The 14,672-nt window shown below is 41.3% G+C and overlaps 1 protein-coding gene across 4 annotated transcripts in view; it reads right to left on the bottom strand.

Moving 5' to 3' along the window:
• ADCY9 (adenylate cyclase 9) overlaps positions 1-14,672 on the bottom strand; it is a 95,813-nt gene that overhangs the window by 20,049 nt on the left and 61,092 nt on the right. For all 4 annotated transcript variants that reach the window (XM_074886384.1, XM_074886386.1, XM_074886387.1 and 1 more), the window contains 3 exons: positions 13,148-13,250; positions 9,924-10,132; positions 1,877-2,036 (listed from right to left, as the gene is read on the bottom strand). In XM_074886384.1, coding sequence (XP_074742485.1) covers positions 1,877-2,036; positions 9,924-10,132; positions 13,148-13,250 — 472 coding nt within the window. The remainder of the gene's footprint in view (positions 1-1,876; positions 2,037-9,923; positions 10,133-13,147; positions 13,251-14,672) is intronic.

The raw sequence follows: 14,672 nt of genomic DNA, 5'->3' as shown, positions 1-14,672 counted from the left end.
CAGTTGTTGTTTTTCTAAATGACTCAAAAATGGATAAAAGGAATTTCAGAAGTGTCCATAAAAAAACCATAATTTAAACTTACTTTTTTCCCCCATTTCAGGTCTCCTAAAGTGGCAGAGCACTGGTTCTCACTCCAAGTGATGCCCCAGCATGAAGCCAGCCTATAGAGGGTCAGTAAGTGCTGTGTTTTACTATGTATGCATGGCTTTGGAAAGTTTTTTTTTTTTCATTGCTGTTTTCGTTAATTTTGATTTTAATTATTTTATATCCAGGGAGGGTATAAAATGCTATGAATAAAAAAAAACTTTGCAAAACCATGTCATAGTAAAATATGACACTTACCTGACCCTCTATAGCTTAACTCCATTTCCTAGAGCTCCATGACTGTGGAAACACTGAGCACAAGACGAGTTGGGACATCTCTTGGAGAGTGAGCCAACAACCCCACGACTCTGGAGGACCTGCAAGAGGAAAGAAAGCAAAGTTCATTCTCAGTTTGGTGATGAACACCACCATCTTACTGCTGCTGCCTGAAGCATTTAGGCTAACAACCTGATCTCTGCAGGTATTGAGAATACACTAATAAAATAATTCTTCAAACATTAGTTTCAAATGTTTGGAGAGACGATCGATCAAGGATGGTGATGAATGGGATGAGATAAAAATCAATGGACAGATTTGAAGGGTTTCAGCTCCCTTCAGCATAAGGAAAACATTCCTACAATTGGTTTACTAGTAGTCATGAGGGAGGAAGACCATCACTAAACTGAAAAAAAGAAAAAATATTTACAGTTTAAAATTAGTTAACTAACATTCACCAAAGGGAAAAGCTGCAGAATGATTTTAAGTATGGGATGTGAAAGAGTATCAAATACACTCTTCTGTGACTGTGATAACCATGGAATGTAAGTTTAAATCAGGAAGGACCAAAAAATGTCTGGTCCACACATTCCCATGGAACAAACACTTCCTAACACCCAGTAATAAACTGTGATAGGAAGACTGAGGGGATCTGCCTGTTACCTACGCCCAGGGCCCTGAAATAGCAAGAGATTTGTGAAACAGAATTTCCTGAAGATCCTGGAAAGGAAGAACTGTACACTGTACTACCTAAGAGAAACTCGCAGAAAAACAAACTTTCGTCTCTGGTTCCAGTCCATTTTATTCACAAACAGTTTTTAAGTATCGATTTTATGCTACACTTCACCTTTAAATTAATTATTTTTCCCCCTCCTCAATATTTAACCCCTTGTTCCCCCCTTCTGAAAGTTTTTATTAAAGGAGACACCAAATCCCCTGCGGACCTTTCTGTGGCTGGGCTAAATACGCCAATTTTTTTCTGCTCCTTTTCAGAAGACAGCTATTGCATTTCTTTACCCATTCCTTCAGCCCCTGCACAGTAATCATTTCTATGTACCAAGAGCTCTCTCATCTAACTCTGCAAAGAAAAAACATCCACTGCTAATACTGGTTTTGCTGTTGAGATTCACTAATGTGCGTGCAAAGTTTTTAAGTACACACGGCATCTGTGATGACAAACTCTAAATTAAAACCAGAATGAATGCAATGAAAAGCCTGAGATACACTACTTGCATTATCTAGAATAAACACCTGGAGAAGCGTTTGGTCTAAGAAAAATAAGCATGTATGTAGGCAGGTATCCCTCTCCTCTTTTGTTTGAGAGTTTTCAAATAAGCAAGTGACTGTATTTACATAACAAACTAGGCATTTCATCATACACAAAAGCCCTTTCCCTCTAAGGGATCTGTATCAAACAGATGTAAAGCACGAGGGAGGTGAAGGAAGACGGCAGGCAAGCAACAAGCTTTGTTAGAGCCAAAACGTCAGATTATGAAACAGAGTTCGACAACTTACATGTATATTTGTTTCAAAATCAGAGGTGAAGTGTGAAAAAACTGCAAGAGCTGGGAGAGAAACCAGGATTGCACCGAAAAAATGTCGAGGCAGCCAGCCAGATATCACCTCCAGGAGACGCTTGGTGCAAGTCATCACCTCCTCCAGAAAGAACGCCATTCTGGAACAAATGACATCACAGATCGAGGCATTAATTTCAGGGCATCACTTCATACATCTAATTTACCTGTAATAGTATAACTTCAAATCCTTCACTTAAGACTGTGGGAGCAATCACAGCACATTACATGCCATAGCACCTGTTGGTAATTTCAGGAAATAATCCACCTTTGCTGACAGACGACTGGTTGGTTGCTCTGGCGAGGGGTGTCAGCAAAGGGAGGGAGAGCAAGTGGGATGGTGCGGTTTGAGAAAGCAAACTGAAATCCAAATTTCACTTACGTGGAAGGGAAGCGTAGAAAAGACTTCTCTCCATTCATAAATATTTAGCCTTAAAGCAGGTGGGGAGAGGGGAAGCTTTTACGAGTTAAAAAAATTATTTAAAATAACACCAGAAATGTTTGAAAAGCAGGGCTGTGTACCCTGCAAACAGCTCAGTCACCCAGAGGCCGTGCAAATCCATGCGGTCTTGACATTACACTGCAATCGAAACCAGTTCTCCCAGTTACAACCACCCCGACAGAAGTTCCCGTCTGCAGTCAGACTCCGTTCCCTCTCATTAGGGAAGGGGAAGAAGAGTGTGGGCTGAGAGCTGGCACCCTCGGCAGGCAGCAGAGCCCGAGAAGCAGTTGCGATGAGCACCTCGGAGGCCAGCTGGCAGCTGACACGCTCCTCCGCTCGCCTGTTGGTATCTATCATAGCAACCCAGTTGGCTCCGCACAAGGCAGGCGGGAAGGAACGGTTCTTGCCTCAAGCTGCCGAGAAAACGACGGCCCAAACCTGTGAAGTGCTGAAGGAGCCAACTGCAAGAGCTCTGGAGAGCAGCTTACTTCTTAAAATGAGAGCATTTCTAATTGCTAAAAATGAATAAGGAAAGGTAAAAGGATGCTTTAATGCTTGAGAACGCTGCATAGAAAACTATTATTTATCTACAGAAACAAATCTTTGGGATAACTTCCTTCTTAAAGCTCAAAACCATCAGTCACTCTAGAGAAACTGCAACTGCTGTTTTAAGTTTCTAATTATTTTTATGAAGACATAAAAAGGCAACGTAGCACAGTTAGCTTCAAATTCATCCATACATGTGCATGGATGTAATTATCAGAATCAGTCTATGCAGGTAATTCTATCATCCTAATAGTGGACTACAGCAGAGCCCAAACAGTAAATAACTACTGCTTTTTTTGGACAGAGATGCTCACAGCTAGGGAAAAAAACCCAAAACAACACACACTAAATATGAAATTAATCATCTCCAAAGTTACACAAATTATTCCATACTGCCTATATCTTTTAAAAGAGAAAAGCTATCCACTGATTTTTAACACTGTTGTCTAAAATACAAGGTATCACACTGGATAAAAGCCTGATACAAAACAGAATAAATTTAAAGTTCTTTATGTGAATTTGATACTTATTCCACACCTTTAGGTATTGTTTATGAATGATATTTTAATTCTCTGGTGTAGACTTCTGCGAATTTTGCAACCTCAAGCATTTTTTTGAAGTGTCAAGAGCTCTTCTCTAATTTACTATATTAAAATCTTACTTAAATGCATAGAAGATAAATTTGGGGTAACAGGATGGAAAACACTGTAATACACCAGGGCCCCACGAGAGGGTGCTCACAGATCTGTTAGTTCCTAGTTTAATGGACTTCCATTTACACCAAAAATTATAGCTGTATTCCATCATAAAAAAAGAATTTCCAACAAAGCACAGAAATTTAGAAATTGTATATAAAGCAAAATGAAATCTTAAAAAAGCTCCACAGGGTAAGACTTGGGTTTTCTGAAGCGTTATATACTGTCCGAACTCAGTTGCCTCTACCGTCGACGACAGAACTATCCTCGTCTTCAGTGGCAGCCAAGTTCACCCAGTATCGAGTACTTCTGAAAATGCCACCCAGGTTCAAGCCTCTAAAAATAAAGTTCAATTCTCTCAAAGCCTACGAATTAAGATTAACATTTACAAGGCTGAACTGGGAGAAAGGAAACCAAATGGGGCTCCAAGGCAGAGCACTCCCCGGGCTAAGCTCCATGCCGGTGCTCGCCGCCGGCAGCTGGGTGGAGAGCCAGGAGAAGCCAGTCTCTCCGAAGGCAGATCAGCGACACCTCTGCCCACGCTCTGCGTGATCTTCCATGTCGCTCCCATGTAGGCTGGCACAGAAACCAGCTCGGTGGCACGCAAATTGCGGCACATACCCAGTGCAGCTCATGTCTCTCACCCCAACCCACACAACAGCGACTCCATGGTGCAGAAAGCTTTTTAATTTTTTTTTTTTTTTTTTTTTTTTTTTTTTGCCAAGCCTCCATGCCAGGACAAATTCTTGTGGGAACTATAGCAACAAATCCATCAGCGAACCCAATCAGTTAATCCTGCGATGAGGACACTTCTTTATTTAGGCAGCTGTGTGTTTCAAAAAAGCTAGTGCAAATTCCAGGACAACACCATTTCTCGTGATAATGTTTACCTTCTTGCGTTGATTTTTTTTTTTTTTAGTCTGGTATTTATCGCAATGCTCTGCACTCTGGAATTAAAATGATTGAAATCTCATCCTTCACAAAGCAGCGAAAGCCTGTGAGTACAGCACAATCCTCCCATCGCAGGAAGTAAGAAGCGCATTAAATCCAGACAGCAATGAGAGCTGCAGACAGATTTAATGGCTACAGGGCAGTATCAGTAAATAATGCAGTGTCAGTGGGTAGCTCAACAGGGCTTAAATGCTAAAGTATCCGAGATGTTTACACAAGCTGGAGTTCAAATTAGTAACTTTGACATAAATGATTAATGGGTAATGGAGAATGTTACCATCATTTCTGTATTTACTGGCAGTTTAAAATCAATTCCCATAGTTCAAATCAAAACCTTTTGGCATAGCAGCAATTTGGTGGGATATTAAATACCGAAGTCACAGATGTTAGAAATAAATAAGGGCAAACAGAATACATTGTTTTCCCTTGCATCAATGCTCTGTATCACTCACATTAACAGAACGGGTTCATTAAGCTCTAGTAGCAGAGAACAATGTCTGTTCCTGGTCATCAGGAATTTAAGAAGATCCAACCCGTTGGCCACAGGGTCTCTGCTGTGGACAGACCACAGGTGTTAATTTAGCAAGCCTGGGAAGGTGAAGTACCAGGCAAAGGGCAGTTTGGCTTAGTCAGACAACAGCAGTTTCCCATTCTACTGTTTTGATTGTACTGGCTTTCTTCATCCAGAAGATTTTTTTTTTTCTCTCTCTAGAAAGGTCCTTCCAAATTCGTGAATCAACTTCTCAAGTGTTCCCACCTCCCACTCTTTTGAACAGGGTTGAAATATCCCCTATTCTGGCCTCATCTCTTCATCCAAGTCTTCACTGAAGGATGCTATCAAAAGCAACGCTTCTTTTTAAACAAACTTATTTATAACAAATTTTACTTGAGAACAAGAACGAGATGTCAAAAGTATCTCATAAAAAAAATCCTGTATTTATAGCTAAAATAGCAGGCAGATGTCTTTTACCTGTATTCCTGCAGAAGCATTCCTAAGAATCCCAACTGAAATCTCACACACTGTCATATGCTCAATGACATTTCCCAAGGTATTTTTATAAAACAGCAGAACTTTAGGACCTCTTATGCTTCAGCTGTACTCATGAAAGTCAAAGTCATCACATTTCAAGTGGGCAGATGGACATTCTTTGCACTACATTTACAGAACAGTCGATGACATCTTCCACATGCTTACAAATGAAGCACCATTTTTTGCGTGCAGCTTTATACAATTAATTTTGGAGTGGCACTTGTGATAACCGTGGGATCCTCATCTATTGATACTCCAATAATTTATTATCAGACACTTCAGAGGAATCAAAACATCCTTCTCCCTTGTAAGCTTTGCTCCATGAGGCCTTCTGCTCTTCTAGAACTTCAAAGTTTTTAACTCGTTTCTCATTGTACAGGCAGTGATAGCGCCCTCCTCTCCCACTCCTGCAGCTGACTAAAGGTCTTAGCCACAAGAGCTGTAGAGAGTACTTCCTAGGCTGAGTCCTGGATTCAATTAAGAGTTAGACTGATTTAAAGACAGGGTGTTTTGCATCATGATAATGAAAATACAATGAGAAACTTAGGCAAGAATTTTCTGGTCCTAAAATAATCCCTTTTCCTGAAATTCTGGGATTGTGCCCAGCATTGTAGTCCAATCTCCTCCCTTAAGATATCTCAGTGGTATTCTGTGATTGTCATTTGGGATGACATTTCTGCACAGGAAGTTCTGCACCGTTTCTGTGCATAACGAGTGGTCAGAGTGAGCAGTCCTCACTTTAAAAAGGATCTAAAGAGGAAAAAGATGATTTTCTTCTTTCTGCTCAAGGGAACTGTACAGAAGTGTGTGCCTCAGGCTGTGGAGACTAGAGTGGCCCGAAAGTGTATTTTATCTATTTACTATATATACTATAAATTCAAAACAAAAAAGCCCCTCCGAGCCAAACTAGATACCTTTTCCTATGAAGTCCCCCCTCAAATACACCACTGCCATTACATTTAAAACTGAAAACCTACCAGAAAGCTTTTGAGATTTTTCATCTACAAAGACTGCTCTCTTTTGGTGAATAGTATGAGGCTATTTTCAAGAAGGTACCCTGGGTAAAATCTACTCAGGTCGGAGATGATCCTGTTTTGTACTTTTAAAAGATTTACTGAACTGTTACCTTAGATGTGATGATCAGAGTTAAGCCACATACAAATTCTATCTCATTAGTCGAGGAAAGATTGTGAATGTGAGCCCATGGCAGCAATTGCTTGGAACTGTGGCATAAATAGAGAGTGATTTGCAGACACTACACTCCCACCAAAAGAAAGGAAAACCACTTCTCTCACGTGCACAACAGGGGCTCCAGCAGCAAGGGACACCTGGTGACTACTCCTACATCCCTACTCCTCAGCTGCCAGTTTGACGGGAAGGGCAGCAGTCACTGATCCCATCCGGTAATTCCCATTTCCCACAGTAACCAGGAGAATTTGTGGGGTCTTGAGATTAATGGTCAGCTTGACTCCAGTGAATGCAGCAAAATGACCACCAATCATCTGCACTTGTAGTAGCTGTGCAGGAATTGCTGATTCCCTGCGTGCCCCAGCCTCCTGCGAGTGCCCAGTAGGATAAAGACAGTCCTGCACGCCTCCAATACAGTGTTTATTGAAAATCTGTTATTACTACACCAGGTGGGACTATGTGAGTTTTGATGGCTGGCTACACAGTGTAAGATGTTTCTCAACCTGTTTTTCAAATCAGAATCAAGCACAAAAAAATTATTATTAAAAAAAATTATACTTTTAAGACTTAGGAGTCATCCTGAAACACATGCTTTTTAAATCTCAGTGACTTTAAATGAGGCATCCAAGTCAGTTTAGAAAGTAAAATTCGAGCTTTAAGCCAACATAGTCTCATGGAAATATTAGAAATGTCAGTGGCAAAACCAAATAGTGTTAAGAAGACATTCTAAAGCCACTAAACTCACCTTGGTAATGCCCCAGGCTCTCTACCAGAGAGCATGGCTCTTAACAACATAGTGCTGCAATGAAGCTAAACCTCTGTACAGCCGTACAAGAGCTCAAAGACAAAACCACTTTGCAAATTCTTGACCATACAGGTGACATATTGAAAAAAACAATCTTCCTTTTCCTTAAGAAGCCCATAAACCACCAATTATAGAACACGACTGAAATAAAACCTTATGTATCTACATATAAAATTTCTAAGATTATAGCAATAATTTTTATAAATGTTTAATTTTTTATAAATGTTTAATTTTTTATAAATAAGAAAAGGCAAACACAATATAGCACTGGAAAAACAAGTGGGAACAACAATGAATTGAAAAACACTAAAATGGAATAAAAATTCACCTGCAAGGTGAACGAATACAAATTTCCTCCAAACATACCTGGATAGCAGAAACTAGCTCTTCTGCAAAGTGGTGGCTGAGTTGTTCAGAGCTGAACAAGTTCAAGGATACGATGCCATGGCCACCAAACCCAGACTGCCTGCTCACTGCTGCCTTCCTACCTCTCCTGCCTGGTGCGATGAAAGAGCTGCCTGGGCACATTAAGCTGACAAAAACACTTCCCCCCCACCCAAAACAGAGTACAGAAACTGTTCTGCGAAGAGGAACATGCACTTCTGGTGCAAGGGAGAGGACAGAGTATCAGTTAATCCAGTTTCGGATGCTCTGTAACAACAGTCCTACCAGTTCAACGATCTCCCAGTACAGGTCTTAACACTTTATGAATTTCTAGATTTTCTAAAGACTCCAGAAGTACAATACTATTCAAATTGCAACAATTACACCTGCTAAAAAAACATTATCCTTAAAAACATCTCTCCTGTCCATAAATGACCCCTCTCTACTCCCAAATGCCAGCTTTCATGTAAATATGCCTGCTTACATTTATATGCACTCAGTTACAAGCTTGCTTCAGTGAGTACTAATCTAGTACTTTTTAACTGGACCCTGAAAAGTCAGAGTGCAAACTGCAATTTCTTGTTTCTTTTGAAACAACAGCAGAATTGCTTCTAACTTGTAATTACAAAAGCATTTGAACTTACACATACCTGACTGATTTGCAGAACTACAAGTGCAGACACACGCTTCCACACACCACCCTTATAACAAGCTTTTGTGTCAGAAGGAAGTGCAGTGAAAGTGGGGGATGAGGAGGGCAGAATAAACTTGCTCTCACAAGTATAGACAAACAAACAACTTATTATTAGGTCTATCATCTATGTTAATAACAGGTTACACGTGGTATCTGTATAAATCAGACAACACACCCAGAAGAGCATGAGCTTTACTGAATGCATGCACAACTGCAGTCTTCTGCTACACCTGAACGTGTTAGTAACTCCAGTGTGCCTGGGGGAAACCCCACGTTAGGTAGGAACTGCACAGTAACCGCTCACCGACTAGTTACAAATGCTGGGCTAAAGCCTGCAAGCGTCCTCGAAATCCAGAACACACGTCCTCTGGGTGACTGGGTACGAGTCAGGAACGAGGAGTCGCTGTTAAATATCAGCTATCTGCACCTGCAGCCAAGCCTCACCTCCGAGGGCACAGGAGAGGCTGAGGTGCAGGGGTGGCAGGGACTCATTTATGAATTCAGGGACTGGGGATTCTTCGCTGCCGGCTGCGAAGCGGCAGTGTCAGGGCTGGCATGGCCGAGCAGAGCCCTGCAGAGCCACCCCTTCTGCAGAGACAAACTAGTGCCCCTTCCCTTCTCAAGCAGCAGCTGAGTGTCACACAGCCCAGGACTCGGGGGAAATGCTGAACTCCAATTATGTATCAAACAGGGAAAACACAAACTATTGGAATATTAAACCCATAAGACTTGAAACAGAGATTATTAAAAAAACTAATTCTGGACAGATGCAATGTGACTTTCACAATTTTTAGTTTTTATTTTTTTTTAGAAAAGGACTGCTCTTTGCATTCCTGATAAATTATTTCAGTTTTAACACCAGAATGGTGTACTTCCATCTAGGAATTTAAAGGCAGGGGTTTTTTTCTTGAAGGACAGATAAAGGTTTTCTGTTTGAATTCCCTCACTCTGATGGCCCTGTGAGGGGAGAAGATATCCAGTTGCATGTGGCATCCCAAGGAACAATAAGCAGGGGCAGGCATGGCGTGCAGATTCTGTTTCCTTAAGTGACCTCTATCAGAGTCACCTTTCTCTCCTCCAATTTCTAGACCTCTCTTTGCACAAGATCTGCCTTCTTGGCTTCACTACACTGTTCTCCAAATATTACAGACAGTCCAAGTGAGTTCCTGGGATGATATCAAACAAAATGTTCCCAAGCCAGCCACCATTTTAGTTCTCACTGCTATTTCAAGACTTTCTTAGGCTTTATTTACCTAATTGAGATGACAAGGGACAGCACCTCTAGCAGGATGGCGATGATGAACACCACGACTGCTGCAGGTGGCGGAGGGGACGCGACCATCCCGTGTTTCAGGAAACATGTGATAGAGAGTATGAGGAAGACTGTGGTGGAGAGGAACACGTCCAGGAGCGAGCTGAAGGTAGCACTGGCAAATGTCTTCACTGGAGCATTCCTCACAACCTGTGTAGAATACAGGGATTGAAGGAAGGGATGAAAATGAGCAAATGCTATTTTGCTGAATTCAACTGTACCATAAACAGCAGCTCACAAAAACAAATCAAGGAATACAGAAATTTTTGCCACTTCATTAATCCAGTATAAGCACTGGTTTGAACCAAGAAACAGAAGAGGTAGTTCAATGGCTACCACAGTTCCCTGAGAATCAGTTTGTGTTGAAAAAAGGCACTGGCAGCGCAGCCCGTGGGTCTGGGGTGATTCCTACAGAATATTACGATACAGAAATAAACCATATGAAAATTGCCTACTCTATGCAAAGAAACATAAACCCCATAATTACTAGCAGATAAAGCTATAAGAAGTTTTCCTCAAGGATTTTCATTTAAAACAATAATAGATCTTACAATAAATGTTTTGGCTCCAACAGTTCTTTAAGAAAACCCTTCAAACACCACTCTGCAGAAGCAGTTACTTGCCTGTGGCAGAGTTCACATCTCCCTTCCAGACCAGATTAAAAGCAGCAATCGGGATGCTATGTCATCTGAATTGATCAGAGCCCAGGACACCAAGTTCTGTTCTTCCATAACCCCTTACCACACATTCCCATCCCATCTTGTCCTGGCCCCAGTGCCTGTGCAGCTGTGCTCTGTGCTACTTTGGCCAGTCCAGCTGAAAACTAGATCATGAGCTCCATATCCTGGCTTACTCAGATGAGCCCAGTCTTATGAGTGTTTATATCTGCCCAAGGGACCACAGAAAGCAAGTTCCAATGAAAAACAAAAAGTATGTTACCAATATCACCATGAAGTAGCCCAGTTTGAGTATTCCGGTTTGATCTGGAAATTTCTTTTGCTCCTCAGAACACTATCTGCAGTCAGCAATATTGGGAAATGAACTTGTTCCTCATTTGTACCTCTTCGCAACCGAAAAAATTCAGCTAGCATCATTTCAGTGCCAAAATTACCTTTTAATCTGAACTGTAGCAGAACCCTGTTACTCCACACAGAGAGTCACATAAATTGAATTAAGGAAAGCAGCACTGTACCCTGAAGTGACAGCATTAAAGATGCCCTAATAGTGTTAAGTAGAGCCTTAATTTCCTAACAAGAACAGGCTAAGCAAGCTCTTGGGAAGCGGAGCTGCTTACAGAGAACGATCACAAACTGAGCATGCAGCTGGCACTGTCTAATTAGAGGTAAATTCAGCGGTGTTGGAAGTTACTTTCAGCAACAGTTCACTGCAAGGCAATTAAATAACCAGCAGTGCTGACAAATCATTTCACTCTCCCAAGAGAACATTTTTTTGTTGTTGTTGTTGATTTGGACCAGTACTATGCTAATATTAAGGCTTTAACAGGTCTTGCCCCAATGCTGCAGAGTTACTATCACAGAGTGAATATTCCCATTTCCAGGGAGGTTTACATAGTACTTTTAAAATAGTTTGCCACTAACAAAATGCACAGACCACATTCCTGCTCCTTCTATGAATTTCCTACATACCCCCATTAACAGGTCTATCGGTATACGCTTAACTATCACTGCTTTGCTTCTCTTTCCAATCTTTCCATTGGAAAGAGCCTGATTTTCTGTTTTCTGTAGTTTATGCAGATTTTGCAGGCTGTATCCCATGGGAAGTTTCTCCCTGTTGTTGCTCATGAGCTTTATTCAGAGAGATACCACTGGAAAACAGTGCTGCAGGATGAGTATGGAGTTCCCGAACAAAGTGAACAAACTGAACTGCAACACAACTATGCTTCCCTTTGTTTAAAAAAAAAAAAAAAGTTAGGTCTCATTTGTAAACATTGGAAAACAAGCAAATAGAAGCAATAGCTAAGGACAGCATGACAACGCTGCTCAGCACAGAAAGCAGCCCATCAAGAGAAAGCAACAAGCAGGAGAAGCAGAAATCCTACCTGCCCTCAGATGTAGGACATAGTGGGAAGAAAAGAAATCAACACCTACATTTATCACGATGCAATTCTGCCAGATGGATGGCCCAAACTAATAGCTCAACGCTACTGGAAGGGAAGGGCCCATTCCCCTTCCTGCTGCCGGACACTTATCTTGCACTGGCTCTGGCACTTGCCAACCTCTCTGTGAGCTGCTGGTTCAATACAGCAAAAAACAGATCCAGATGGAAAAAGAAAAAGCCCCAAACAGAAAAACAAAACATGAATATTTTATGCTAGGCTAGTAAAACCAACTGGCTCACAGCAGGGAAGCCTGATAAGCACCAGAGCCATCAGAAGGAGCAGGGAGGAGTAGGAACAAGAAGGGTAGAGTAATTGCCCTCTTTTGGCAGCAACTTTTCAGCTGCTGATGGAAATGCAGCCTCAGTTAATACTGACACTTAATGTCACTGTATGTAAACTTAAAACATCTTGCTTAAAACAACCAGGCAGGAATATCTACTGACATGGAAAGCCTGCAATACTATTAGCACCCAAGAGGACTAAGGACTTTTCACACCCAGTGCAGAATCCTGAAGAAGGAACCAAGTTCCTTACAATTTACTCACTGTTCCTTACAATTACACAGTGTTTTGAATTGCCTGTTTCTGAATGCAGCACACTTACAGAACTTATGACATTTAAGTTCAGAGCAGGTTTGGGTTCCACAGGGATAACCATGAGGCTGTGACATGAACAAGAATCAAATTCAGTTGATGAGAAGGCAAATAGCATTTGGTCCTGTCCTTTCATCCTAGCATGGTTCTCTGGCCTGCCTAAAGCCTTAAAACATTAACCTGAAAATGGAGAAAAGGCAGGTGAGAAGTAATTAGTGTATCTTGGTGGACTGTGAAAATATATTTCCAGCCTAAACACTGGACTAGGCTTAGGGTATAGCACAAGACAGGCAAACTGACAGGAGACTATTTTCAGAGGCAGCACTACCAAGTAGTAAATCACATTTGACGTTTCATGACCCTTGTCATCAACTGCAATGAAATGTGTTAAAAACAATGACAGACAGTTGCTTAGCAGATTACAGAAGGAAAACAACGCCAGGAGAAACATACCTCTTCCTGATAGCTCGTCCTGTAGGCCATCTCCAAATCCTGATCCAAGAAGTTCAGGCTCAGCTTGTTAATAGGTGGTTTAAAGAAATAGTCTTTCATGAGGCTGAGGAGAAACGACAGTAACATCAGTTTATTCAACTGCAACTCTTTCAGAGCCCACCCATTCCATGGTTTCTGTTTCAAGGCACACTGGTGCTTGGCTTTGAAGTTCCTGTTGCTTTTCTTTGCTCTCAGTCAATGAGGTACCCCCTTATCCACATCACTTGTTCAGTCAGAGGAAATATTTTATGAAAAAACTGACAGAGCAAACGTAACATTTTCAGGAAGAGACTAACAAGTCCTTTCAGAAACTTTATGGCTATAACCACGGATTACTATAGATAACTGTAATATAAGCCAGCAAATAGTAAAGGTTAATTGCTGCCACAGAAGCACAACCTTAGGAGACGCATAGTTGAGGGATATTTGTGTCTTAGGTGGAATTCTATCGTTCAAAGCCAGCCAAGGATGACAAAGGTGACAAATGGTTAGAAAAAAACCATTGTCCATTTTAGAAAACGGCACTTTCTTGTTATTTCAAAGACACTAAAATAACTCAGTAACTCAGCTGGGAACATTCTCTTAATGATCTGGGCTGCAGAGAAACAGAACCTGAGGAGATGGATAGCTTACATTTATTTCTGAAGCAGAAGATTTGAAATCACCAGAATCATCAACAAAGGCACTGACAAATAATGAAACTAGCTCACTAGGACTAATGAACCAGGAGGCAGCATCTACCAGAGGGTGTTTATGCACTCCTTCACCTTATCTTCCAGCATCAGGTGCAGGAAAAAACCCAAACAAACCTCAAACATTAAGAGAGATCTCAATCATTAAGAAGTTGTTCCTATCCCCCACCCTTTGCAGCGAACATAGAACATTTTATGAGTTTTACATTAGTTGTAAGAAGTTGATGAAAGAATTTTTCTAATGACACTGACGGCACTTGATCTGCAAACCTTTTCTTTCACTAGTAGGTGTCAGAGCTGAAAGGACTCGACGTACAGAGCACCAATGCCTTCTGCCCAATGGTCACAGAGTAAGCTCACGCCTGCTTATGCCATTTAGTGCTGGGATGGCCCATTGCCCTCTGCTCTGTGCAGTCCTCATTTGAGACTTCAAAACACGCTCTTGCTATGAACCTCCTTTCATTTTCAAGCAACCGATTCCACTGGTTATTTACAGTGAACTAACTGTATTTGAAATTGCTGTAGAATCTGAAATGGGACATCCTGCCTTGAAAATTGTAGCACCGGAGCAACGATTAGAGTGCTATCTAAGCAAAAACCAGAGATGCACATGAGATCAAATTCTAAGCAGATGAAGAAGCTGAAAGATCCTACAGAGCTAGTCTGTGCCTGAATCCATTTTTTCAGGGGTTTGTTTTTGGTTTTCTTCTGTTTATTTTTTAACAACACTTGGCAAAGGGGTTTTTTGGAAGTACAAGCTCCCCAGCACAAGATGGCATGTGGGAAGCATTTTT

Source organism: Strix uralensis, chromosome 16, assembly GCF_047716275.1.
Source record: "Strix uralensis isolate ZFMK-TIS-50842 chromosome 16, bStrUra1, whole genome shotgun sequence".
Lineage (NCBI taxonomy): Eukaryota > Metazoa > Chordata > Aves > Strigiformes > Strigidae > Strix > Strix uralensis.
Note: the sequence above shows the minus strand (reverse complement) of the source record. Positions and strands in the feature narration are given on the sequence as shown.